This window comes from Lineus longissimus, chromosome 17, assembly GCF_910592395.1.
Source record: "Lineus longissimus chromosome 17, tnLinLong1.2, whole genome shotgun sequence".
Classification (NCBI taxonomy): domain Eukaryota; kingdom Metazoa; phylum Nemertea; class Pilidiophora; order Heteronemertea; family Lineidae; genus Lineus; species Lineus longissimus.
The window spans coordinates 11,415,421-11,441,797 of NC_088324.1; the positions used below are offsets into that span (position 1 = coordinate 11,415,421).

Below are 26,377 nucleotides of genomic sequence, written 5' to 3' on the forward strand. Positions count from 1 at the left end.
TGTCATTGTTTATTCGTCCTTTATCATTTCGATCCTTCCAGTGGGCAGTTTCCTTCTTGTGCATGTATTTCATGGCAAATAGACCTCACATCTTTAGGCTTTGATATTGACATGTCATGCTGGTCCACCAATCTCCTGTTATCTTTGGTCACAAGAGATAAAAAACCTTCAGTCGTATTTTTTTCACCGCAGCCAAACTGCCTTGAAATTTTTCAATCTATTTTGCCTTTTGGTGCTTCTCTTGAGATACATAGGAACACAAATGTGCCTGATGGCCCAGGGGTCTGATTTCGAAGGGCAGGCAGTGTTTCCTTCCTCAAAGTGTGGAAAGTGAAGGCCTATTTTAAATTGCTAACCATGCGTTACAAATGTTGACTTGTCAATTAACCAGTCATTTGTCTTCAGTTGCTTGATTATACTATTCTTCTACAGACGAAAAAGGGAGTGAAAAGGAAAGCAGACACAACAACGCCTACGTCTGTGGTCGCGTCCTCCCCATTTGATCCTCCGTTTGACCCTGGTGTGAAGGGGCCTCCAGTAGTACCCCGATTGCAACCGCCAAATCGACGAGAAAGCAGTAGTCGCCCTATCAAGAAGCCTAAAAAAGATCTCCCGGAAGACCAAGCGCAGCATAGTACAAAGAGTAAAAAGATGAAGCTCAATGAACAATTGAAATATTGTAATACGATTCTCAAGGAACTCTTTGCAAAAAAGCATGCGGTAAATATCTGATAAACATGTTCCAGTTGTAACTTTGAAAGCATTGAAAAATACGTACTGCCTCAGTAAATGATGAAGCTTGACTATCATGCGTGTCATCTGACAGAATGACTGTACCTCACTTGTTGTTTGCCTCTCTCGCGTTTTGCTTGATAGGTCTGGCACTTGTGGTGGTGAGTCTTTCAGTATGATCATTTGGCTTTTCTGATCTTCAGAATTAAATATCAGAGGGATCTTGTTTGGTGGATATATCTTGTGTGAGCCAGACTTGTTTGTGTTCACAAAGGAGGCTAATGGTGGCAAGTCTAAACGTACACTGATCTCGTGGTTTTCATATCTGCTGATTTGATAGCGAATTGAAGATGTCCTTGTCTCTTTTAGGGTTATGCGTGGCCATTCTACAAGCCTGTGGATGCTGACATGCTGGGTCTTCATGATTATTTTGACATTATAAAAAAACCAATGGACCTCGGCACTGTCAAGGTGAGTGTAACTTGCATCAGATTCCAGCTCAACAAAGACTTCATTGTATGTTGACAGCTGCCAGTCATTTACTGTCTTTGAACAAGACTTTAGCGCTGTGTCACTATCAGAAGATGATGAGGCTTGACTATCATGCGTGTCATCTGACCGAATGGCTGCTCCCTGCTTACTGTTCATCTCTCAAGCGTTTTGCTTGATTGGTGTAACTTTGGCAGTGGAAATGTTGTTCAGTATGATCATTTGGCTTTTCTGATCTGGAACTGGAACTTTGAGCTTTGTGCAAGGTCTGTCTTTGGAAATGTGTTAAGAATCACAGAAAAAAAACGATTTGAATTTCTTTGGTTATCTGACAACTTGGTGAGACAATTTCCAAAAGTGGGTGTCTCAAAATACTCTTGATGCTATGTGAAGTTTTGCTGTAGCAAATAAATAACCAAAAAACAAATTTGTTTTTTAGCAAAAAATGGACAACAGGGAATATCGAAGTGGTGCAGAATTCGCTGAGGAAGTGCGGCTCATTTTCACAAACTGTTACAAGTACAACCCATCTGACAGTGATGTCGTTCAGATGGCAAGGAAACTACAGGTGCGTTTGATGACATAAATGATGTGATTTTATTGTCACAAAATTAGCTTGTCTTCCATGATAAGAGTAGCTAGAATAGAAGTATTTCAGAGTAGTGAAGACCAAATTATAAGTCTGCAGGAAATGATGAAGCTCGACTATCATGCGTGTCATCTGACAGAATGACTACCCTACTTGCTGCTTGCCTCTCTGGTGTTTTGCTGGATTGTTTGAGTACTGGTGGTGGAGGGTCAATCAGTGTGATCATTTGGCTCTTCTGATCAATTAGAACCACAGTGATGCAATCATGGTTCAAATTAAATATACCATTTGTATTGAAGTAAAGTCTGTGACTCGGAACATCAGTTTCATCACCCTCCATGTAAGCCCTTCTCCCCTTTTCAGCCAAGTCAAGAACCTTTGTTTCAGGAACTCACTTCCTTCGTCATCCCCCCTTGTCTATATCAATGTCATCCTTTGTTACTTGTCTTTTCTTAGTGGTTCTAAAATTCTCAGTAGTTCTAAAAAGTGGGTTGTCTGAAATCAGGTTGTGAGTGTTCATGAGCAATGGTTGGAAATCATGGGAGTGCTAAGTGGACCTATCCATGGGTGGTGTGCCGCATCAAAATGGTGACCCTATGCAAGGGATCATCGACTTTTTAGTAACAATTGAAATTTTAAAAAAGGTCCAAATGAATAGAATCTGCCAATTTCAGAATCACTGCATAACTTTTTCCTCCTTTTAATCACGACTTCTTTCTCCTTGTGTACGGTAATCAATTTCTAACATTGACACATTTTCCTTGTCTTTCTTATTCAGAACGTGTTTGAACGCAAGTTTCACTCCATCTTTCAGGATGTGTTTGAAATTAAATTTGCTCGTATGCCAGACGGTCCTCTGCATGATGATGATTCGTCTGGAAGCGAGAGTTCTTCTGAAAGTGAAGTTAGTGAGGTGGAGGAGGAGGCAGCGGCAGCGGCTGCAGGAGATAGTGAGGCAGAGCGTGAAAAACAATTAAAAGAATTACAGGAACAGGCAAGTTCACCTAAGCAATGCTATTGCCAAGTGAAATGTGACCTGTGCCAGGAGTATGGCACGTTTTCTTAGACATGTTCCAAAATCTTGACATCTGGACATGATATTTATTGAAAACATGACTTGATATTGAGGATCACAGTCCTGACTGCTACTGTTCCTTCGTATGTTTCAAAAAACTCTCCTATTCAGGTAGGTAGCTATGTTTATAACGCCTTGTGGTGATTATTTGTCATCGTATTCTTCTATATATTTCAGCTACGAGCTGTCCAGGATCAATTAGGACAATTAACACAAGAACATATATCTCGAAGTAAGGAAAAGCATGCTAGAGAATCAACGGGAGGCAAAGAACCCAAAACGAAGAAAAAACGGGAGAAAAAAGTGCCGGATACAAAAACGAATGCACTGGACAAGAAACCGGATATTCCAAGTTCAGCGCCTTCTGTGGCTTCTGCTGCTAATGCTGCAGTGGCTGCGACATTGGGTGCTAGTAACGCTGTGGGTGGCGCTGGGTTAGGCGCTAACGCTTCCACTTTGCCAGTGCATACTGATGCAACGCCTGCAAAACCAACGCCAGCCAAACCTACCACCAATAATAAAGCAAAGACTAATGCCAAAACTCCAAAGACTCCGGCATCGGCTGCTCCAAAACGGCCGAGGTCGAATAGTAAATCATCTAAAAAGAACAAAGCAGCCGCAGTGATACCTGCGTTTGATAGTGATGCTGAGGACAATGCTAAGCCCATGACGTATGATGAAAAGAGACAGCTGAGCTTAGATATCAACAAACTGCCAGGTAAATACCAAGGCAGAATGCTGGGTGCTCCTCAATTGCATTTCTGTGTGACACGCTCAATGGCTCTTCAGGAATTTGCTTTTATGGATTGAAATTGTCTGTTATCATAGATATGATAATGCTGTCTGGGGGAGTTAGGTTTCAAAAAGTGTTTGAATCCCCTGTGTATCTTTTGGCAGTGTCACACAGAAAAGCCTGAGAAGGACAACCCTTGTGTGTGTGTGTTCATTCTCGTGAGGAATCTGCAAAGTGATATGTTAACTAAATTCTAGTGGATATACGAAAGTGGATTGTTTGGAAGTTCTCCTTTCTCACGGCTCAAGGATGGCATTCTGGCCATTTCTAAAGCCTCATTCAGATAGATACCTCAAAGGGATTTTAGCCAGTTGGCTTGTTGGTAAAAATGAATGGTCAGCAACACAATGTCTCATATATGTGTGCTCTTTTCAGGTGATAAGTTAGGGAGGGTTGTACATATTATCCAGTCAAGAGAGCCGTCCTTGCGTGACTCAAATCCAGATGAAATCGAAATAGACTTTGAAACTCTCAAACCATCTACACTTAGAGAATTAGAGGCTTACGTAATGTCTTGTCTCAAGAAAAAAGCTAGGAAACCTTACTGTAAGTACACTTCGTCTTTGGGATGGTAAAATTTTGATTCAACGGCTCTGGATAGATAAAGAAGATAGATTGTGTGACACAAATGCGCATGAACATTGGGAGGCAATATTTGTTGGCCTTTGAATTGGTTGGGACCATTGTATTGGGATATATTGCATGTTTTCTTTGATGTAAAACAATTATGTGCCCTTTTCAGCAAAAAGAAGTACGCCTGGTAAATCAAAAGAAGAATTACAAAAAGAAAAGAAACAGGAGTTACAGAAGAGATTACAGGATGTGACGGAGCAGCTTGGGGGGGCTGTTCCAACTCCCACAAACAAAAAACCACCTCCTAAAAAAGGTAAGTGGTTTAAATCGTAGACCCCTCTTCTTACAAATATTTTTGCCCCCCCCCCGTCTTCGTTTTTCTCCCTCCCCTTTGGTAAATGTTTTATGGTTTCCACCCCTCTCGCAGAAAATTCCATGGAGAAGATTGGCGTTGGCCAGCATAATGTTGTTGCTCTGTTGCTGTCATGGACTGCAGTATTAAGTCTGAATCATTGCCCTTTGATTCGCGTCTCAACGGCCAATCATGATGCCTGGCAGTGGGGAGGAAGCAAAAATTAAACTGATTGACAAATGGTGATTTTCCTAACGATGATGAAAATGGAGACGTTATTTTCATTCACACCATGTCAAGTTGCAGGAGTGTTCAGTGTCTAAAAAAAGGTTCACCGTTTTAGGTTCACCAGTGCTTATTTGATATCGTGTGCTGTCTTTCAGATCCTTATTCCTTTGAAGAGTCCCACGTAGACGTGGTGGGCGGTGCCAGTCGTCTCAGTGCCAGCAGTAGCAGTTCGTCGAACAGCGATTCTAGTAGTGATAGCAGCTCGTCTGATTCATCCGACACAAGTGATTCTGAATCAGGTTAGACTGATAACTTTCCTGATTATCACGTTATTTATGTCTTACCAAATGTTGCAAAGCCGGTGGATGACGACTGCTGATCCCTGCTTTTCAATCATTTTCACAGGTTGTCCTTGCTCTGGCTTTGCCTTATTCCTAATAAATGGTTGGGATTTATGCTCTTCATTTTGAATACACTCTTAACCATAGGTTCTTGCACCAAGTAAGTTCAATAAATAGTTCCAATTTACCACCAACTTGTTGATGGACGACTCTGTTATGGTATTTTACCAAAATTTAGGCATTTTCAATTCACCAATGGTACTTGTCTAAGGTTACATGTAAAAGTCTTGATTCGCGCTACTCTGCTGCTTGTTGCAGTATTGGCCATGAGCATCAGGTTGGTAGCAACCAAACAGATGTCTTGAATTGGTCTTACATGTGACTTCAAACAGATGGTTTAATTTCAATTGTAATGATAGCAATATGGATCCCTGCTGGCATTGGGTCTCTGCTTGATTTGACAAGGCAAGGCTTTCTTGAAAAGGGTGGGTGAAAATCAAAAAGTATGCCAGAGCAAGTCCCTGTTCATTTTACCTTGGCTTTGTTTTTGAATGTTCAGCATTCCTTTCATGTGAACTTTGTGAAAGCTTGTAGAAAGCTTCGTGCAGTTTCACCTCTGATTTTCGTAGATCTGTTAAAAACATCGTAGAGGCACTCACTGAACTTGATGCCTATAAACTGTAAATGGCTAATTGCATTTTCAAATGTGGATGCGTTGTATAAAAAATGTGTGAATTTGTGAATGATGAAAGAAGTTATGAGAATTTCTTTTTTAAAGCAGAGGTTTTGTATAAACTTTTTTCTAAGAGAAGTCGAGCATTTATTTATGAAGGAGTCTGCTTTGGCGTTTTCTGTGATCTTACGAAGATCAAATCAATTAAAATATCTGATCCGGTTTGATCGGAAAATTGGTTATCTATTCACACTGCTAGTCCAAAGATGTGAGGGGAGGAAAGTTAATTGGGATGGTGTTTAGGATCTCAAAGTAAATCAAGGAGTGTTTTCAAAAAACGTTTTGGATTTCCTGGTTGACATTTGATTTTGATGCTGGCCAGTCATGATCTTTGATAGGTCACAGTAAACCGCCAAGGCAGAATACAGCACTATTTATATCATAATTCAGAAACTGTCATGTGTAAATGTAGACCAAATACATGTAGTAGATATATATTTTTATTTGACAATTTTTCAATGATAATGTGAAAGTATGAACTTTTTAAAGAACGCCTTAGAGACGCATTCGTTTGAGCCCACAACTCTAGCTGTGCAAGTTATAGAGTTCTAATGGTGCGAAACAGAAAGTGCATTTTGCCTATTCTTTCTTGATCTGGAGTTATGAACACAAAATACCTCTCTGCATGTATTTATTACTGGCATCATCAGATTCATCACACCTGTACATCATCTTGACATTATTGTATATAAAACGTAAGAAATATATGCAGAAAGACTTTCAACTAACCATAGGAACATTGGAACTCGCTCAGATCAAAGAAACCTGTTTAGTTCATTGTAGCTGTTGCTAAGGTTACATTTCAGTTTACAATTGCTGTAATGTGAACTTGTTTTTTCAATGCCATGGTTGAGCTTGTGAGTGAAGAAAAGTAAAAACTTCCGTCTGTAAAACGAATTGATAAAAAATTTAGATTAATTACGACAGCAAAGTCTTCTTGATTAGGAGGGCAATTCCTTCTCCAAGCATTCATTGTTGTATTTGCATTTGGAATATTTACTTCGACTCATTCACAAGTTGCCCTGTTCACCTGTACTCTTTTCATCACCAAACAATAATATTGTTTTCTGTAATTTGGTAATTTGGTAATCTTTTGGTTTCCTAATGTAAAGTTGGAAATATATCCTTTTGAAAATTCTGCGCTGTTAATTTTCGCAAAAAATATGTGATCAAAGGGCTTTATTTTGAGGCAAATCGCATGGTAATCATGGTAACTTTTGCAATTATTGAAGCAAGCTTGCTCCAGAAACTAAGGTCATAAATTCATCGAAAGTAATTAAGCTTGGAGATAATATTTAGTAGCGGCTCTGATGTTAGCAGTCTTATCAAAGCTTTGTTGTGAACAGTCCTTTCCATTTACAAACTGGTAATTTAAGATATCTGGTGGACAGGGTTCTTCTTTTACTGCTCGATTGATGCAGGCCCCATAGTTTGTTGACGAGAGATTTTATGTAATCACCTTGTTTTTATTATTGAACTTGTGTATTGATTATTGTTTGGTACAGGCAACTGAATCAATTGTACTGATCTCATTCAGATGACTAGCTCACTATGGGCCTGACATTACATTATTTGACAGCCATTGAGTGCAGAATGTGTTTACATGAGAGGCCGGCTGGGGACTTTTGATGAACGTGTATTTATATATGTTTGAGTGTGCGTGTGAATGTTTGGGGAAATTTCTTGCTGTAGCAGGCCGATCTTTCAATCCCGGAGTTCTGGGGGAGATCATTCGAAGCATCGCCGTGTCACCGTCTTGATGTTCAGAAGACTATGGTATGGCCAGCAGGGAGTACATCTAAACTACCCAGCAGCTCGTCATCCCTCCTATAGGATGCCATGATGTCCAGGGCTGTTCCTACCATGGCGTACCGTCCAGCTTGTCATGCTGGCCTCACATGGAAACACCACTCGCACTCCTGGCTACTCATAGTGTTAGAACGCATGTAAACAAACGGATCTAAACGCATCCAGTCCATTGTTTTAGAGCCTACTTAAATCCTCTTGGCACCATATCACTTTTGGTAGCCATCCCAATATGAGATATCCCTGTGGCCTTGGTAACCTCGTCAACAGGTCTGACCTGGAACCTTGGAAACCTGGCTCCCAGGACGTCACATTTCCGCTTTGTGTTATTCCGTTTTACTCCTGTACATAATGCCTTTTACTTACACTTGCATTGAAGCTGCAGCGATTCTCATCTGGCGAGCTAGTCAAGAGTGTGTAGAAAATTTAGTACATTATCGGACTTGTGTACATATGCTTCCATTCAATCTATAACAGACCTGTACTCTTGTGTCACAATAAACCTGTCATATGAAGATAACATGATGTCTTTTGTCTTTGTGTTCTGTGCGAGTGAGAGTGGGAACCAGTGGGCCTCATGTAAACACATTCTGCACTGGATTGTTTTGACATTCTATAAGGTTTTGCTTCTGTTTGAAAGGTTCTTGAATGACTGGGATATTTTGTATGTACTCTGTAATTTTTATGTCCACTGAAGGTTGTATTTTGATGTTCATTGAATTGGTTTAACTTGGTTGTATTGTAAACATAAGATGACTGGTGTTTCAGCATAAATTTATTGGTAAAAAGAAGCCTGGAGACTACACTGACAAAGGTAGGGTGCGGTACTCCTGTATCCAGGCGTATTCACAGCACTTCGGGCAGAAAGAGAAGTTGCTCCTACCAAGCCGAATCATAACTAGTGTTTCCATACTACACCTTGTCTGCAAAGTGCAGTAAAAAGTCAAATCAAGTATTGGATTTGAAGCATAGTTTGTGGCATATGATGAGGAACAATATGCCAAAATAGATTTGAGAAAAGTCCCACCCTCCGTTACTCTGCCAGCAAGGGATGTTGTCATATTAATTGGATAGGCCTTCGATCCACCCCCTGTAGCTGCTTTGCCAGCCCTGATCAGGCTGAAGTGATGCGCTGATGGTTTGATCTAGAAATGTTCTTCGGGGAAAAGAACCCGAAATACTGATCGATATTGTTTGAGCGCAAGGATGGCTTTGCAGCTGTTCTTGGTCTCTCTTGACCTTTCCAATCTGTCTCGCATCTATTTTTGATAGGAGATTTGGTCCCAAGAAACAAACTTCTTTCTGGCGACATGTTTTAACGTCTCCATTTGAGGAAAAAGTTCCCTTCGTTGAAGTTAATTTAGTATGTCTGTGTGTGTGCATGTGTGTGTCTGAAAGAACTTGCATTCTGAAGCAAACTTATAAACTTGTCTCCTTAAACAGAAGCCATAATGATGTAAACCTGGACATTTTCACAGGCTGTTTAATTTTGCCAGCACCAATAATTGTTTGGAGAAAAGAAGGGGATCTCAACAGCAGCTTATTCACCATAATGATACATGTGAACAATTTGAGGGGAAGGTCCACTGATACAATCTTAAGCTGGGAAGAGATCCAGGTTTACTCCCATCTAAAATGAGATATGGTGGTTTGGTTATTCCACCATGAGGCTTTTGAGAAACGTATCGCCAGATGCAGTATTCATCATCCTGGCTCCTCAGTATTCCCGCTTTCTGCATCCAACACCATATACAATGGATAACAATACCACTTTAAACGTCACTGGACTATGCTGGGGTATGCGTAACCGTCCAATTTTTATCACGGTATGCACCTAATTAAGACATGCAAGACCCTATTTAATACCCACACAAAACAGTTATTATCTCCACAGACAACTGTAGTGTCCACAGGGAATTGGATGCTGATTTGCCAGGGTTTATTTGCAGAAATGCATAAAGTTTGCACAACATGTTACTAAGGACATAATGGAGCATACAGAATAATATGTTCTTCATTAGCTGATTGATTGTGGAGTTTACTAATTCGTGTTTACATGACACCTGTACCTTGCCCCTGGTAATGAGCTATGTGTGAGATTTGTGTGCGCTTATTTTCAGGACCAAAACGGAAGAAGATGTCAAACTTGAAAGGTTCAAAAACAGCGGATCCACCAAAATCTCTCAATATAGTCAATTCTCCACCAGTGAAATCAGTGAAAATTGTAAGTGCCCTGGTTCACTTATTAAAATTTTAGAGAAAAAGAATTGGTTCATTGTGACTAGGCCCTCATTTCGCTGTACCAGACCAGAGGCTCGTCTAATAAAATAAATGCATTGGGGTTTACCTTCCAATGAAGACAAATTTGCCTGCGCCACCGACACTAGCCAAGGTTTTGAATTGGAACTGATGCCTGGTACATATGGGCTATCTGCAAAGCAAATATAGTAGAACTCGGCACCCGCACCTGAACACCTCAAATTTATCAGTGAAACAGCAGAAACACTGCAACAGCTACGTACAAGTACTGACCAATTTGATGGTACACGTGTTAGTAAGCATCAAAATTATGATTCAAATCAATAATTTCTGCAGAGTCCAATCAAGAGAATGCCATCACCGCGCAAACCCTCCCCACCTGTGCCAAAGATGGAAGAGCCAGCACCGCCACCATTGGTCAAGGAGGAACCACTAAAAATAGAATCTTACTCTCCGCCACCTATCACTTCCTCGGTCACTGCTCCGACGATGAGGCCTGCCAGCCACCAGTTGCCCCAACAACCGAGTAGACCCACTGCAACTGCTACTGCCAAACCTCAGCCTAAGCCGCATCCTGGTAAGATTTGATAGTACCTGGCAGCTGCCTCCAAATTGACAATCCGTGAAATAAAAAATAAAAAAACGTCCAACATATCCCTGATCATTCACCTGTGTATCTCTGTTCTCATTTCAGTGAGCGTGCCTCCGCCTTCATCTATGCCTGCTCCACAGAATACAGCCCTCGGTGCACTGCTCACTCAACCCACTCGGCTGCCACCATCTCCCCCTCCATTGATCTCGGCGCCACCTAAACTTCAGCCAGAGAAACCACATTCCCCGGCAGTGGTTGCCACGCCGCCTGCTATAGAACGGAGGGAGCCACCTGTCAAGTTCATTATAGGAGACGATTCCAATAGCCCAAAACCTAGTCCAAAACCAGCACCTCCTGGAGCCACAATCTGTAAGTGAATCTCCATAGGGTGTCAGATTCTTGGTTTGAAAGAGTACTTGCCCATTGAGGTCCACCTTGCTAGTGAATTTGGCCAAGTCCCTCGTGATTGCCTTGTTTAACTGTGGAGTCCAGTACCTTTGTGACTGTGTCTTGGCAAATGAAGCAAAGCATTCTACATGTCTAACCTGCTGTTCCAGCCTCAAGTGGTGTTGGTGTGATGCTCCCAGTCAGTTCAGCCCCTCCTACAGCCCTGGAACGAGAGAGAAAGCTTGCTGAGCAGTTGAAGGCATCACATTCATTACCACAGTCATTTACAAAAAAGGTAGGTCAGATTTTGCAATCACTTAATATTGGGTGCCCTTGAAATATACTTTGCTTGTCACTAGAGGCACGGTGAAAATTACATTGAAGTTCACATCCTTTAAATGCCTTTAATTTCAGACTTCAATCTAGAGAGAAGATCGGGTACAAACTGTATCCGTAGTGTCTGTGTGTCTGTGCTATGTAATAAACTTGTCGATATCTCACTTCCGCTGTTTCAATTTCAGGAAGTGAAACCACCTCTAAAGAACATTGGTTCGTGGTCAAGTCTTGCTACCATGTCGAGTGGAGGAGGGTCATCAAGTGCCACAAAGAAGTCAACAGCTATGGCAAGCTTCAATGTATTCAAGCAGGCTGCTAAAGAAAAGGAACAACGGGTAAGATAACATTTCCCCACTGCAGAGCGCGTCTGGTTTGTTCAGAAATACAAATTTGTGGTTACATGCACATTCAACTTTGCTGTTTGTCTAACTGGCCTCAACTGTGTTGAGCTTTTCTTCTTCTTTTTAGCGTTCGATTTACTATTTATGGCTACACTACACAACCAGGTCTATGTCTCTTATTAACCTGGCTGTCGTCTCTAGTTCCTCCCTTAATTCCCAGAGCTTGGTCTGCAATGATGCACCGTATGACCATGTGGCCAATCTCTCAGTATCCCAGAGTGAGCTTGGTCTGCAATGATGCACCGTATGACCATGTGGCCAATCTCTCAGTATCCCAGAGTGAGCTTGGTCTGCAATGATGCACCGTATGACCATGTGGCCAATCTCTCAGTATCCCAGAGTGAGCTTGGTCTGCAATGATGCACCGTATGACCATGTGGCCAATCTCTCAGTATCCCAGAGTGAGCTTGGTCTGCAATGATGCACTGTATGACCATGTGGCCAATCTCTCAGTATCCCAGAGTGAGCTTGGTCTGCAATGATGCGCCGTATGACCATGTGGCCAATCTCTCAGTATCCCAGAGTGAGCTTGGTCTGCAATGATGCGCCGTATGACCATGTGGCCAATCTCTCAGTATCCCAGAGTGAGCTTGGTCTGCAATGATGCACTGTATGACCATGTGGCCAATCTCTCAGTATCCCAGAGTGAGCTTGGTCTGCAATGATGCACCGTATGACCATGTGGCCAATCTCTCAGTATCCCAGAGTGAGCTTGGTCTGCAATGATGCACCGTATGACCATGTGGCCAATCTCTCAGTGTCCCAGAGTGAGCTTGGTCTGCAATGATGCACCGTATGACCATGTGGCCAATCTCTGTGTTCCAGAGATAGCTTGGTCTGCAATGATGCACCGTATGACCATGTGGCCAATCTCTCAGTATCCCAGAGTGAGCTTGGTCTGCAATGATGCATCGTATGACCCTGTGGCCAATCTCTCAGTATCCCAGAGTGGGCAATTCTGGAGTACATGCTCTGGTGTCTGATCAGTGTTGAACTGAAATGCATTTTGATTCACTGGAGAAAGAGGCGAGCCAATATCAAAGCTCGGGCACAATGTTTTTTTGAAGCAGTTGCATTTTGATGGAATATTCCATTAAAATCTTTCAAGCAATCACTGTTTCAAGTGCAATGAGTATTCTTTTTCATTTTGGAAGGGAATACGTCACCAGTTCTTTATTCTGTGCCTTGAAATAGTGCGCTGGTTAAAAAAACATATTTGCTTTTCCAGGAAAGAGCACAACGAGAACAACAAGAGTTCCGGCGACAGCAGCGGGAGCAGGCGGAGAGAGAACGACTCAGAAAGCAAGAGGAACGACAGAGAGAACGTGAAGAGGAGGAAGCACTAAACCGATCGAAGAAATCACGTTCCGAGGAAATGAATCAGTCAAGGGAAGGTGATAAGGCACTCCAGCAGCAGAAAGAGCGAGAGAGATTACGTGAACAGGAGAGAAGGAGGAGGGCAGCTGTAAGTCTCTCTCCCTAAATCATGGGTTGTGCCATTGAAATTGATTGAGAGAAAAACTCCTGACAAGATGATGTTCATCGCAAGCAGTTGTGGTCTAAAAATGAGTGGTGTTGTTGAGACATTGTTGATCATGAAGCAAGCCATCTTCATGAGGTTTGGGTTCTCATGTTATGTTCTTGTGTGAGGGGCAATTACTTGCATGTATGCTTTAAATATACCGGGAGGTAGTTCTGTCACAGTGGAAATGACCTAGAGAAAAGCCTCTGTTGAAGGAGTTACTTAATTTGGCTGATATACTTTGAGTTAACAGCTTTTTCTCTTCCATTGCAGCAAGCCAATCGTATCGACATGAATGCTCAGAGTGAATTGATGGCGTCGTTTGAGGAAATGTTATAGTGATACGCAATTGAAGGAGTGGACATGTCCAGGGACAATTCACTTCTTTCATGACTTTTTGGCATGCCTAGCATTCTTGTCAGCCAGTGCCAATGGTTGATTGATGGGTGCCTGTACATGTTGTATTGAGTTCGAGACTGTTTGAAGGTTCTGTGGTGGAAGCTGTGGAATGTTCTGTGATGAAATACCAGAAATCAACACGACAGGCCAGAAGTGTATTCAGAGGGGAGGCACCGACTAATTGATCTGCAGCAGGCCAGAAGTGTATTCAGATGTGAGGCACCCACTAATTTAAGTGCGCCTGTGTAGACTTTTAAAGCCCACGTCCTTCCTCCTGGTCTTTACATGTACCTCAACTTACACCTCAGTTTATTCCATGTCTTGTCTTGTCATTTCCCTTAGAGGTGTCAGAGATATTCATGTTGTTAATAATAAAACAGACAAAGTGCTTGTGAATGTTTAGGCTGTGCCTTTCAATCTCACACTTCACAATTCACTCCAAGTATGAGCTCGACCAGTATTCCATTTTGTGTTCGAAATATATGTCTAGATTGTCTTCCGTCTTTCCCAATCACTCTGGTTCAGTTTGTCCAATTTCTCTGAGTTGCCAAGTCGAAGTTGACCCTGATTTACAATCTATGCAGGAGTTGTAACCGAGATAAACATTTTTGTTACCACCAGAATTTGTCTACCTTAAAATTTTGCATTAAAAACAAGTAAAGCTAAGAGGTCACTTGGCACTTGGTGACTTGTGGCAAAGCGACCATACGGTCTCTTTATCTTCTAGAGACTTGTGCCAAATTGATTGTGCGTCCCAGGGACCATAAGAAGTAATATAGAAACCAATTGTTGCCTGTTCTGGCAAACCATTTCAACAAAATATGAGTTTGCACACAGACAATCAGACCCGATAACCCCAGGGGTCACCTAACATCTTTTGAACAGCTTTAAAATAATCATTGATCTTCCAGTAATCTTGAAAATTGGTGATTTGACAGCCATTACAAGACTTCTGTCCAATTACATGTATGTTTGAATATTTACCTGACAACATGCAAATGGTTTTGCCAGAACTGGTCTCGGTTTGCTGAAAGTTTGGTCAAAATGAGTCAAGTCACCTGGTGAGGAAGTGGCTTTACCACCAACATTCGTGTAAAAATAGAAGGCATTGAACTTGAATAACATAGCATAAATTGGTGTAACGTCATAGTGGTTGTGATTGTCAGTAGGCTTCCAAGTTGTCTTGACGTCATTTGTAAAATAGCATGTCCCGTTGTATCTGATAGGATGTGTTGTATTGTGTAATAGTGTACCTAGTGTTATGGCCCTGCAATGGCTGCATAGTACCTGCGGTAGTATTGGCTACATTGTTTCTATGACAGGAATGTACGAAGCCGTGCCACGTTGCTCGTCCGGTTGTGAGTGCCTTGGGGTGAACTATTAGGGTAGATCTTCTCTCATTTGAATCTGGAATACATTGGTTTCTTGAATTGAAGTGCAAAAAAGTATGTGTTTACAGTTGGGCATGTGGTTGGAGAAGACTGTCACTACTGCTCACTTTCTCCTTCCTGGACTTGAAGGGAGGTTGCTTTTTGGCCGTCAAAGGGTTCATGATCGCGTGTCTTACTTTCATATCAAAAGTCTTGCTTACACAATCATTGATTTTTCAAACGCAGTTCATATTTGGTGTTTACTCACTTTATTGGACTTGGTGCCAAGGCTCTCTCGACAATGAGATTGTAGGAAAGCTTTCCCTGAAAACTTGCTTGTAAGTTCACACTTGAAAGAGTTCGGAATTTGATCGTAGTTGCAGTGTGTTGTTTTGGTATTCTAAAACTGATGCAAAATTATTTCCATTTTATGCACAAAATTTAATTAGATTTGCACTACCCAGATGCATTGTTCTAAAAATAATCAGCAGTTTCTGTGTGTCTGTGAGTGATCTTTTGACCCATTTGTGTACGACACGAAGTCTCATAAAAAATTAACCAACAGGACACTTTTAAGTTTTTTTTATTTATATTTCCCAGGAAGAAAAAAAAATCACAAAATATTGCCTTACATTTGAAATGAAGACCGTTCTGTGTTTGAGTTTTGAGAGTTCTAAATGGCATTTCGATGGTACTTGACCATGTTTGATTCGCATTGGATGCAATTTCTGAAGATGTTCTTTGATATTTCCCAAAATAATTGATGTTGTGGTTCTATGTAAAAATGGTGGTTAAAGTTCATGTATCAATGCCAAAAGAAGAAATAGTTTTCATTGAAATTGGTTGAGAAACGACAAAAAATATATAATCGTAATCTTTGGTATCGTTTAATAGATTGTGCAAAAATATGGCCGAATGTAAGGTATTCTGTGGTTGGATTAGGAAGGATTGTAATGCATTGGTGTGTAACTCAGGACTGGTGCTTAAACTTAATGTTGAAGCCTTGCTATGGCTATGATGGAGTTTCGCACGACCGTCGTGGATAAAATGTACATATTTCTTATAGACGGACGGATGGACGTAACTGGTGTATACTGTATGTACATGTGTGTTTGTAAAATGTGCATTTCAATTTATATTTATGGTCAAGCGAATCTTTGCATAAATAATGGTGTGTGATTTTGATTTGCTTCACTCAATTCTTGTTTTCATCCAAGATGTAACATTTTGTGAACTATATTTTATGTATTACTAATAGTCAGTTGAGTATGAATCGAAATAGCTAAAGTGAACAAACATTTTGTAAATCTACGCAAATGGGCTTTGTGAATAGTTTTTGTACTGTGGACTTGAATTGAATAATCTAAGAGGGGTTTATATTAATTTAAAATGCAACCTGACTTTGGCAAAGTCAAGAGAAAGAGGGCCAACACAAGAGAAATTGCGAGGTAATAATTTACCAAAATACCACAAATCATTTTCTTGCAAAAATCTATCTGGGAGCAGAATATCTTCATCCTCTATCATAATGTTTCGCAACGTTTGACCAGAATCACTTCATAATTTCTTTCCAATGCTGAGACCTGGTGGGATGGAGGGTAAATTGCATTTAGACTAATTACTTTTGGCTGTCCTCTGACCAAACTTGGAACTTTTCAATACCAGTAGTTTCAGTTGCTTATAGCTAAAAGTAATTAGTGCTGTTCCCACCTTGATTTGTAATTGCTGATGTAAATTGTTATGTTGACATAATGCACCCATTGATCTCGTTATCTTGTGTAGTAATTTAGTCTGTGTTAGGAACAAGCCAGACTGACCTTCCCGTAGGATGTTGTTTATAGATGTATGTCCTTTGTGACTTGCCATCACAAGTTAATATCGCAGGCTGGTGCCTGAGACAAGAAGTGGTCGTCATGGTGACCTGCAATAAATATTTGACCCAGCGATTATTGGTTTATCCTGCGGCTGAATGATCGCTCATCCCAGGAATGATTGTTGTAGGTCGCAGTAATGAAATATATTTTGAAGGGGTGCTTTGTCACAGTACCTACTTGATGGGTGTTGAGTGAAAACCAGGGCCTTGTTGCTGCATCAGCATTAGAGACAAACACCAGCATTAGCTCCACCAAGAGTTCTCAGGACTTAAAGCCAGCATTTCTGCGAATGTGGATTGAGCAACCAGACCCTGCCATTTCATATGTGGGATATTTTGTCAGTTTGTCAAACTCAGTGTAATGCGTCTGCACTTTTGAGCTAGTCCTTCATTCAAAGAGAGTGGGTATCTCCTGTGGCATACTACCTTTGATACTTAGCTTCAACACGGTTATCTCGTACATCAAATGGTACAATTACGTGCAAAGTCAGCATGCCATGGCTGATACCAAGTGGAGACATTACAGTAATGGTTAGGTGGAATATTGAATGTGCAGCAGTCGCTCACTATTCAGAGATTCTCCTCAAATGATGTAGCACAGTCATCAGCTTCAGTAGAAAACATTCACTCATGACATCATGTATATTCATATCAACTGTGTTTTGATTTAGTTCCAGTAATATGGCTCGATGATGATGTTTGTCTGAGTTTTACGGAGTGTGGATGCCATTGTCAGGTGTTGGTGGTTCACCAAAAAGCTTGGATGTTTCGCCCCAACATGAAAACTATGGACGACTGAGTTTATTCTGTGTTATGATAATTATCAAGAGTGAAGTTCCAGATGTTGCGGGTAATTGAGTTGGCTTTTATTGATAAACAGATACGTATGGGTTGGAGGAAGAGGGGGGAAGTATTAAAGTGCTATCTCACATGCATTTGCATTTCTAGCTTCTAGATATATTACGTCATACTTTTGACTGCTTTATTTATGCTGACAACCTAAGCTTAGAAAGTAAGTAACTTGCTGTCATTCACTAAAATAGAGTATAGGTAAGTAAGTAGGGTTAAAATGTTACACTTTATACCTACTATCAATTAGGATTCTCCTTCGAAGAAATGACACGAATGCAAACAATAATGCCTAATATTTTTGTTAAGAAGGGTACCATAATTTTTGAATTCTCACTTGTAGGTTGCTTCTTACTCATCTCCAAGAATATACCCATTTGAACGTAACCACTGCACAAATCAGACTTTTCATCCAGTGTTCTAAATATGATGATTCAAGTCTTACATGCTGGCCATGCATTATATCCAATCCCCAAAGCCTTAATCAGCATTTCAGGAAATTTGATGAAATTTGTGTGTTACAGTACTGGATCAGCTTGCTTATTTCTGTTTCGTAACAAATTGTTTATCCTTTGATGTTTCGAGTGGTGGCTGGCAATAGGCTGGATCTACTTAGGCGCAGTCGGAATGTGCCCAGTTTTCCTGTTTTGTTTGAATTTCAAGTCTTAAATCTAATGACAAGGTGCTGTGCCTTAACAAAACTATAGGAAAAATATCTATTTGACCTTCGTTAATAGAGCTATTGGCAAAACAATGTTACTTCATGATGGGGCTCAAAAATATGATGTTAGTATGTTGTGATGTTAACTGGTGTTATGTTGGTGGCTTGCAGTGTTATAGAAATTACGCAAACGACTTGGGCATTCAAGCTGTGGTGCAATGTCATTGTAATCTGATCATCCACAGCCCTGCTTGCCAAATTAGCTCAGCGAGTTCTTCGATGAGATGACATCTACATAGTGCTATTGATAGTGCATCAAGAAAAAAGCAGTAAATTCAATCTGACATGCATTATAAACTTAAACTGATCTTGGAGACAACTTAACACCTTCAGCGCCAAACCACGTAGATCTACGTGGCCCAAATCCCCCTCTTTGAGCTGGTTATCGGTGTCTAATGGACTTCATGTAAGAACTACGCCATCGCCATCTTCAGGGCAAGATAGGAACTGAAAAGACCGAACGATCTTTTCAGTTCCTCCCGTGCCCTGAAGATGGCGATGGCGTAGTTCAGAACCACTTCATGAAAGAACTACGTCATCGCCATCTTCAGGGCAAGGTAGGAACTGAAAAGACTTGTCTTGTTCTTCTTTTCAGTTCCAGCCTTGCCCTGAAGATGGCGATGGCGTAGTTCTTTCATGAAGTCCATGAGACTCCGATAACCAGCTCAGAGAGGGGATTTGGGCCACGTAGATCTACGTGGTTCGGCGCTGAAGGTGTTAAGCTTGAATAGTCACAAGCTAATTGTCGAATGTATTGGTCACAAGTGCAGTGGGACAAGAAACTGGTTACTTTCAAATTTTAGTGTTTTGCTCAATACATGGTTTGGGTGAATTTTCCATTTGTGTGGGATTGCATGTCTGAGCGACTGGAATAACATTTTTTAAAAGCCTTCTGTGAAAATGACGACCTATAATCTGTATTAAATAAAGATATCATATGATAAATTAAAGACATTATTTGACTTTATTATTCAATTGGCGAGTGGTTTTGTTCCAAAGAAAGTTGCTGGCTTTGAAGGAACTTATCTGTACCACAAGTGTCTTGATTTGGATATGCTTTTTGTTTGTTGCAAGCTGCAGAATGTTCAAATCTTTGCTGGGACTCCTTTTTGCTTGATTTGCCAGGCAATCAATGCGTCCCAAGTTGTGCTCTGGCACCACAGCCAGACCATGTTCGTTTCGCATGTACACACTTTCTCTTGAATGCAACCATGGTCAAAGAGGCAAGGGCCAAATATGATCAGGACTGCCACGTATTATCATCTTGACCCTCCGTGTTTTGACATTGCTCAGCTTTTAGTCAACGCTTTGGAGGCAGTGCCGCTAGCTGGAAGTTCAGTTTGCATATCATGAGCAGCAGAATCAACAGAACCTATATGCCAAAGAGCCAATTTGATTGCAGGAACAACCTAGTCATGGTATGAAGACAACAGTGTGATTACATGGCATCTGCTGCTGGAACAACCTGGTCTGCTTGCCATGAAGACAGCAGTGAGATGTTAACTTCTGACCTTCTCCACGGTGGCATCTACTCACTGTGTTAGGAGATGGCTTGTGGCTGTGGCGGAATTGTTTTGACAGCTAAAACAAGACACCATTTCCATCTAATTCTCTTTCTTTTGAAGCGAGGATAATCCCCCCAAAGACATCAAAACCAGTCAATCTACCAGTGTCAAATTTGCGCCAGTGGCGCTGTCTCGCGGGAAGAAATAGAACTGAAATCTTCGCTCAAAACTTTCAGTTCCATCTTTTACCGCTAGATAGCACTACTAGTGCTTAAGCGAATTAGCAATGAAGTTGAGCATCCCTTGGGGGTTCCTTATATATAGGCCTTAGATTTTATAGACTTGATGGGGGGGGGGGGGGGGGGTTAATGTGCCTTTGCACTATACTTCAGCTTGTTATCAAAACACACATCCACCGTGCAAAAAAACGTTTTTGCCCCTTCTTTTAAAAAAGGAGGCGGTTAATTGTGACAATGGACTTGAAGTGGAAGCTGGGCTACCTCTCAAACAAGACAACAAGATCACCAAGCAATAAATAACAAGTTAATGGCAAGACATGTCAGCTGGTGCTGGATTTGGGTTGGTGGAAGACTTGTCAGTGTGCCTCCTTTGTAGCAGTGTTCCCAAAAAATCTTGACAGCTCGGAACAGATAACTGGTTTGACAATTTCTACTGTTCTGTGACTAGCGGTACTGTTTTTTGGCATCGTAGTAACCACACCACCACCCCAATGGCACAGTATTTCCGTTACTGCAAAATTTATATGTGGTCATGGCCGTGCACAACAGCATGCGGTTGGCGTGACAGCGGGGACATGTTCTTGTCCTTGGTGGTTGTGATCACTCCTGGCCGACTGTAAAACGACCAGGAGCTGTTGCGGCCGTCAATGACGGTACACATAATGTTGTCTTTTTGGTTGCACCGGTTCTTCGCTCTATTCACAGAATGGTATTTTGTATGGTTGAGAGAAACACAAGTTCAGCTCGTCTGTTTTGCTATAGTAAAGGGGCGTAGGGGCTTCAGTCTTCACTGACTTGTCTCTGTACAGATGCTCATAGCTACCAATTTAATACTAGGCCTACTCTACATCAGATGAAAGGGCATCAATCACAGGTTGTGACATTGTGTGAGCCATTCAACCAGAGACCAATCAGGCCAAACTTCAGAGCAACTGTAGTTTAAATTTATAGATCTCCATGCACAACAACAATACAGAGCATATTTTTCAGGTATTCTACTCCCAAAATGTGCCATGTATCTCCCGGATGCTCTCCAAGTAGATCCTTGAAATACTGCCCAGTTTTTCCACACCTCTGACTGTAAATAATTTTTTTTGTCTATTCAAATCCTTTTGCAGCTCCTCCACTGAATCCTATAGTGTTATGCAATACCATAAAACAATCAAAATGGCACAGTTGTACAATTTTTATTCGACAAACATAAACAATGAACAACTTTATAGATCACATACAGCACTGAAACTGCACAGTTGTAGGCCTAAACCTTTATCAAGTAGGGTACCTGTAGGCTTAGGATTCCCAAAGATAATAATTATATTCATTCAAGCCTATTCCTTTTCTTTGGCTTGTGGCTCATCTGGTGGCACTTAATTGGCCCTTTAACGGAGTCTTGGCTCTTGGCTCTCAGGTTAGGGTATCCCGTGGATATTCCATTGTACAATCTTTACTCCAATAACCAGATTTACAACTTTTCAAATCACATACTACAGAGCACAAACTACACAGTTATAGGTCAAAATGGGCCCGCTCATGGTCAAGTAGAATCACAGAAACTATCCTCAAATGAGCCATTGAATGCGACATGTAACAAGCAACACTTAAATTTACAAAGGATGTGAAAGAGTTAACCGTTTGATGGAATGCCACATAACTATCAGGTAATCTCCCTCTGAACTGGTGACAATCGGACTGGCCTGAAATTCTCATTATCGTCCACTCCTCAATAAAATCCAACTAAAATGGGGTCATTGTATACAGTGGTACTGTATTACCCCGATGAGAAGCAAGTATGTCCCCCACTCTCAGCCAAGATATTTGTGCGTGCACCGGTTTGACTACGGGCTGAAGTTGACGATGTACTCCTGACGGAGCCATTGGGTTCTTCGCCCGCTCATTGACCGAGGCATGGTGACCTGGAGACAGTGACCGGGTTAGCACTAGCTGGTCGAAGGACATATTCTAAGGCGTCCATTTGCAACTTCTCATCTTTCAGGTGCTACCTATTCACGTGGACCAAGTCTTACCCAAATACCTCCCCTTACGTAGCGTGGGGTACCAACCCACCGCAGATCCAAGAGATGTGTGCGTGGTAACCAGATATCCTACACCACCCCCAGATCTCAGAACTGGTTGTGATGCTGCCCATTCGCAATAGGTTTAACCGCCGTCATGCCCCTTTGATTTTGCCATTCAACGCCACCATCGGGACACAGGCCTCAAATTGAGGGATGGGCAACAATGATTATTTCAGACCGATCAGAATGTCACAAGCCCAGAGCGAAATCACCAGACAGTTATATGGAGTTACACCAAAAGGCTGACCTCTCACTTCATTTGTAAATAGGTGTTGGATATTTTTGTCACATTCAATGGACCCAGTCCAACAATCTCTGGAGGGACCTTCAGTGCGGCAAATTGCATAGGTTTTTAAAAGTGATAACAAAAAGGTCACTCCACTGAGCTAAGCTACAGTAACTTATAAAATACCAGGTGTGGTTATTGGGACACCCTAATCTGAGAGCCAAAAGCCGCGAACACCGTTTTTTTACAGTGCACATATGCAGAGTACCGGTAGGCCCTTAGTGATAGTGTATCACTACGCTATCTCATTGCTTGAATTGGCAAATTTCAATTAAGAATTCACAAATTTGAGCAATACGCCTTTTTAAAACAATTTTGATTGCACTATTTGCACATTAAGGCTACATGATACGGCAGGAATGACAAACATGTGTGAGTAAGCAGGGTGTGAAGTGCAGACTCAATGTACACTGTACCCGCCGTATTGTATAGACGGCGTAAAAACAGTATGATACGACGTCATAAACGGTTACAAAATAAATCCATTTTTTATAAAGTAAGGTACCTGTAGGCTTAGGATTCCCAAAGATAATAATTATATCCATTCAAGCCTATTCCTTTTCTTTGGCTTGTGGCTCATCTGGTGGCACTTAATTGGCTCTTTAACGGAGTCTTGGCTCTTGGCTCTCAGATTAGTGTATCCCGTGGATATTCCATTGTACAATCTTTACCCCAATAACCAGATTTACAACTTTTCAAATCACATACTACAGAGCACAAACTACACAGTTATAGGTCAAAATGGGCCCGCTCATGGTCAAGTAGAATCACAGAAACTATCCTCAAATGAGCCATTGAATACGACATGTAACAAGCAACACTTAAATTATCAAAGGATGTGAAAGAGTTAACCGTTTGATGGAATGCCACATAACTATCAGGTAATCTCCCTCTGAACTGGTGACAATCGGACTGGCCTGAAATTCTCATTATCGTCCACTCCTCAATAAAAATCCAAATAAAATGGGGTCATTGTATACAGTGGTACTGTATTACCCCGATGAGAAGCAAGTATGTCCCCCACTCTCAGCCAAGATATTTGTGCGTGCACCGGTTTGACTACGGGCTGAAGTTGACGATGTACTCCTGACGGAGCCATTGGGTTCTTCGCCCGCTCATTGACCGAGGCATGGTGACCTGGAGACAGTGACCGGGTTAGCACTGGCTGGTCGAAGGACATATTCACAGGGCGTCCATTCGCAACTTCTCATCTTTCAGGTACTACCCATTCACGTGGACCAAGTCTTACCCAGCAACCTCCCCCTACGTAGCGTGGGGTACCAACCCACCGCAGATTCAGGAGATGTGTGCAATGGTAACCAGATATCCTACACCACACCAGATCTCAGAACTGGTAATGATGCTGCCCATTCGCAACAGGTTTAACCGCCGTCATGCCCCTTTGATTTTGCCATTCAACGCCACCATCGGGACACAGGCCTCAAATTGAGGGATGGGCGGTAATGATTATTTCAGACCGATCAGAATGTCACAAGCCCAGAGCGAAATCACCAGACAGTTATATGGAGTTACACCAAAAGGCTGACCCCTCACTTCATTTGTAAATAGGTGTTGGATATTTTTGTCACATTCAATGGACCCAGTCCAACAATCTCTGGAGGGACCTTCAGTGCGGCAAATCGCATAGGTTTTTAAAAGTGATAACAAAAGGTCACTCCACTGAGCTAAGCTGCAGTTACTTATAAAATACCAGGTGTGGTTATTGGGACACCCTAATCTGAGAGCCAAGAGCCGCGAGCACCATTTTTTTACAGTACAGATATGCAGAGTACCGGTAGGCCCTAGTGATAGTGTATCACTACACTATCTCATTGCTTGAATTGGCAAATTTCAATTAAGAATTCACAAATTTGCGCAATATGCCTTTTTAAAACAATTTTGATTGCACTATTTGCACAAGGCTACATGATACGGCAGGAATGACAAACACGTGTGAGTAAGCAGGGTGTGAAGTGCTGACTCAATGTACACTGTACCCGCCGTATTGTATAGACGGCGTAACAACAGTATGATAAAAAATCTTGGCATGGTAGACTGTTAACAATACCGCTATCCAGCCGGCGATGTCTTACGACGTCATAAACGGTTACAAAATAAATCCATTTTTTATCAAGTAGGGTACCTGTACGCTAGATAATAATTATATTCATTCAAGCCTATTCCTTTTCTTTGGCTTTTGGCTCATCTGGTGGCACTTAATTGGCTCTTTAACGGAGTCTTGGCTCTTGGCTCTCAGATTAGGGTATCCCGTGGATATTCCATTGTACAATCTTTACTCCAATAACCAGATTTACAACTTTTCAAATCACATACTACTACAGAGCACAAACTACACAGTTATAGGCCAAAATGGGCCTGCTCATGGTCAAGTAGAATCACCGAAGCTATCCTCAAATGAGCCATTGAATGCGACATGTAACAAGCAACACTAATTTACAAAGGATGTGAAAGAGTTAACCGTTTGACGGAATGCCACATAACTATCAGGTAATCTCCCTCTGAGCTGGTGACAATCGGACTGGCCTGAAATTCTCATTATCGCCCACTCCTCAATAAAAATCCAAATAAAATGGGGTCGTTGTATACAGTTGTACTGTATTACCCCGATGAGAAGCAATTTCAAGTATGTCCCCCACTCTCAACCAAGATATTTGTGCGTGCCGGTTTGACTACGGGCTGAAGTTGACGATGTACTCCTGACGGAGCCATTGGGTTCTTCGCCCGCTCATTGACCGAGGCATGGTGACCTGGAGACAGTGACCGGGTTAGCACTGGCTGGTCGAAGGACATATTCACAGGGCGTCCATTCGCAACTTCTCATCTTTCAGGTACTACCCATTCACGTGGACCAAGTCTTACCCAGCAACCTCCCCCTACGTAGCGTGGGGTACCAACCCACCGCAGATTCAGGAGATGTGTGCAATGGTAACCAGATATCCTACACCACACCAGATCTCAGAAATGGTAATGATGCTGCCCATTCGCAACAGGTTTAACCGCCGTCATGCCCCTTTGATTTTGCCATTCAACGCCACCATCGGGACACAGGCCTCAAATTGAGGGATGGGCGGTAATGATTATTTCAGACCGATCAGAATGTCACAAGCCCAGAGCGAAATCACCAGACAGTTATATGGAGTTACACCAAAAGGCTGACCCCTCACTTCATTTGTAAATAGGTGTTGGATATTTTTGTCACATTCAATGGACCCAGTCCAACAATCTCTGGAGGGACCTTCAGTGCGGCAAATCGCATAGGTTTTTAACCTGAACATTGCCACTGCTTTAGGAGTGTAGCAACAATATTGCTTCAAAGCAAGAAATAAATCTGCACATATTTACTGGTATGCAGATATGCCAGCAAGGCATCAAAACCTTCGTAAGCGCTTTATGAGCAACTAATTTATAAAATTACAAACAGGATTTATCTTACAACTGTACTGCTCCAAAGAAAGAGCCAAGTCTGCACATAACTACTGGTATGCAGATATGTCAGTGAGGCAGACAAGACCTGAACACTGCCACTGCTTCACAAGTGTAGCACTGATATTGCTTCAAAGCAAAACTCAAGTCGGCATATAATTACTGGTATGCAGATTTGCCCGCGAGGCAGAAAAGACCTGAAGACAGCCACTGCTTTAGGAGTGTAGCAACGATATTGCTTCAAAGCAAAAATGATGTTTGCACATAATTACTGGTATGCAAATGTGCCTGTTCGACAAAAAGACCCTGAACACTGCTACTGCTTCACAAGTGTAGCACTGATATAGCTTCAAAGCAAAGCTTAAGTCTGCATATAATTACTGGTATTTTGATGTCTTATTCCGCCAA

The 26,377-nt window shown here is 41.7% G+C and overlaps 1 protein-coding gene across 3 annotated transcripts in view; it reads left to right on the top strand.

Annotated features, from left to right (window-relative positions):
- LOC135501231 (bromodomain-containing protein 3-like) overlaps positions 1 to 19,374 on the top strand; it is a 25,891-nt gene extending 6,517 nt beyond the window's left edge. For 2 of the 3 annotated variants that reach the window (XM_064793221.1, XM_064793222.1), the window contains exons 9-23: positions 433 to 720; positions 1,102 to 1,203; positions 1,661 to 1,789; positions 2,589 to 2,804; positions 3,063 to 3,603; positions 4,054 to 4,224; positions 4,421 to 4,564; positions 4,987 to 5,130; positions 9,832 to 9,935; positions 10,307 to 10,547; positions 10,665 to 10,931; positions 11,120 to 11,244; positions 11,471 to 11,620; positions 12,915 to 13,151; positions 13,482 to 19,374. In XM_064793221.1, the coding sequence (XP_064649291.1) occupies positions 433 to 720; positions 1,102 to 1,203; positions 1,661 to 1,789; positions 2,589 to 2,804; positions 3,063 to 3,603; positions 4,054 to 4,224; positions 4,421 to 4,564; positions 4,987 to 5,130; positions 9,832 to 9,935; positions 10,307 to 10,547; positions 10,665 to 10,931; positions 11,120 to 11,244; positions 11,471 to 11,620; positions 12,915 to 13,151; positions 13,482 to 13,547 (2,925 nt within the window). In that variant the 3' untranslated portion in view covers positions 13,548 to 19,374. The remainder of the gene's footprint in view (positions 1 to 432; positions 721 to 1,101; positions 1,204 to 1,660; positions 1,790 to 2,588; positions 2,805 to 3,062; positions 3,604 to 4,053; positions 4,225 to 4,420; positions 4,565 to 4,986; positions 5,131 to 9,831; positions 9,936 to 10,306; positions 10,548 to 10,664; positions 10,932 to 11,119; positions 11,245 to 11,470; positions 11,621 to 12,914; positions 13,152 to 13,481) is intronic. The other variant, XM_064793223.1, reaches the window with a different exon arrangement.
- Positions 19,375 to 26,377: the final 7,003 nt, after the last annotated feature.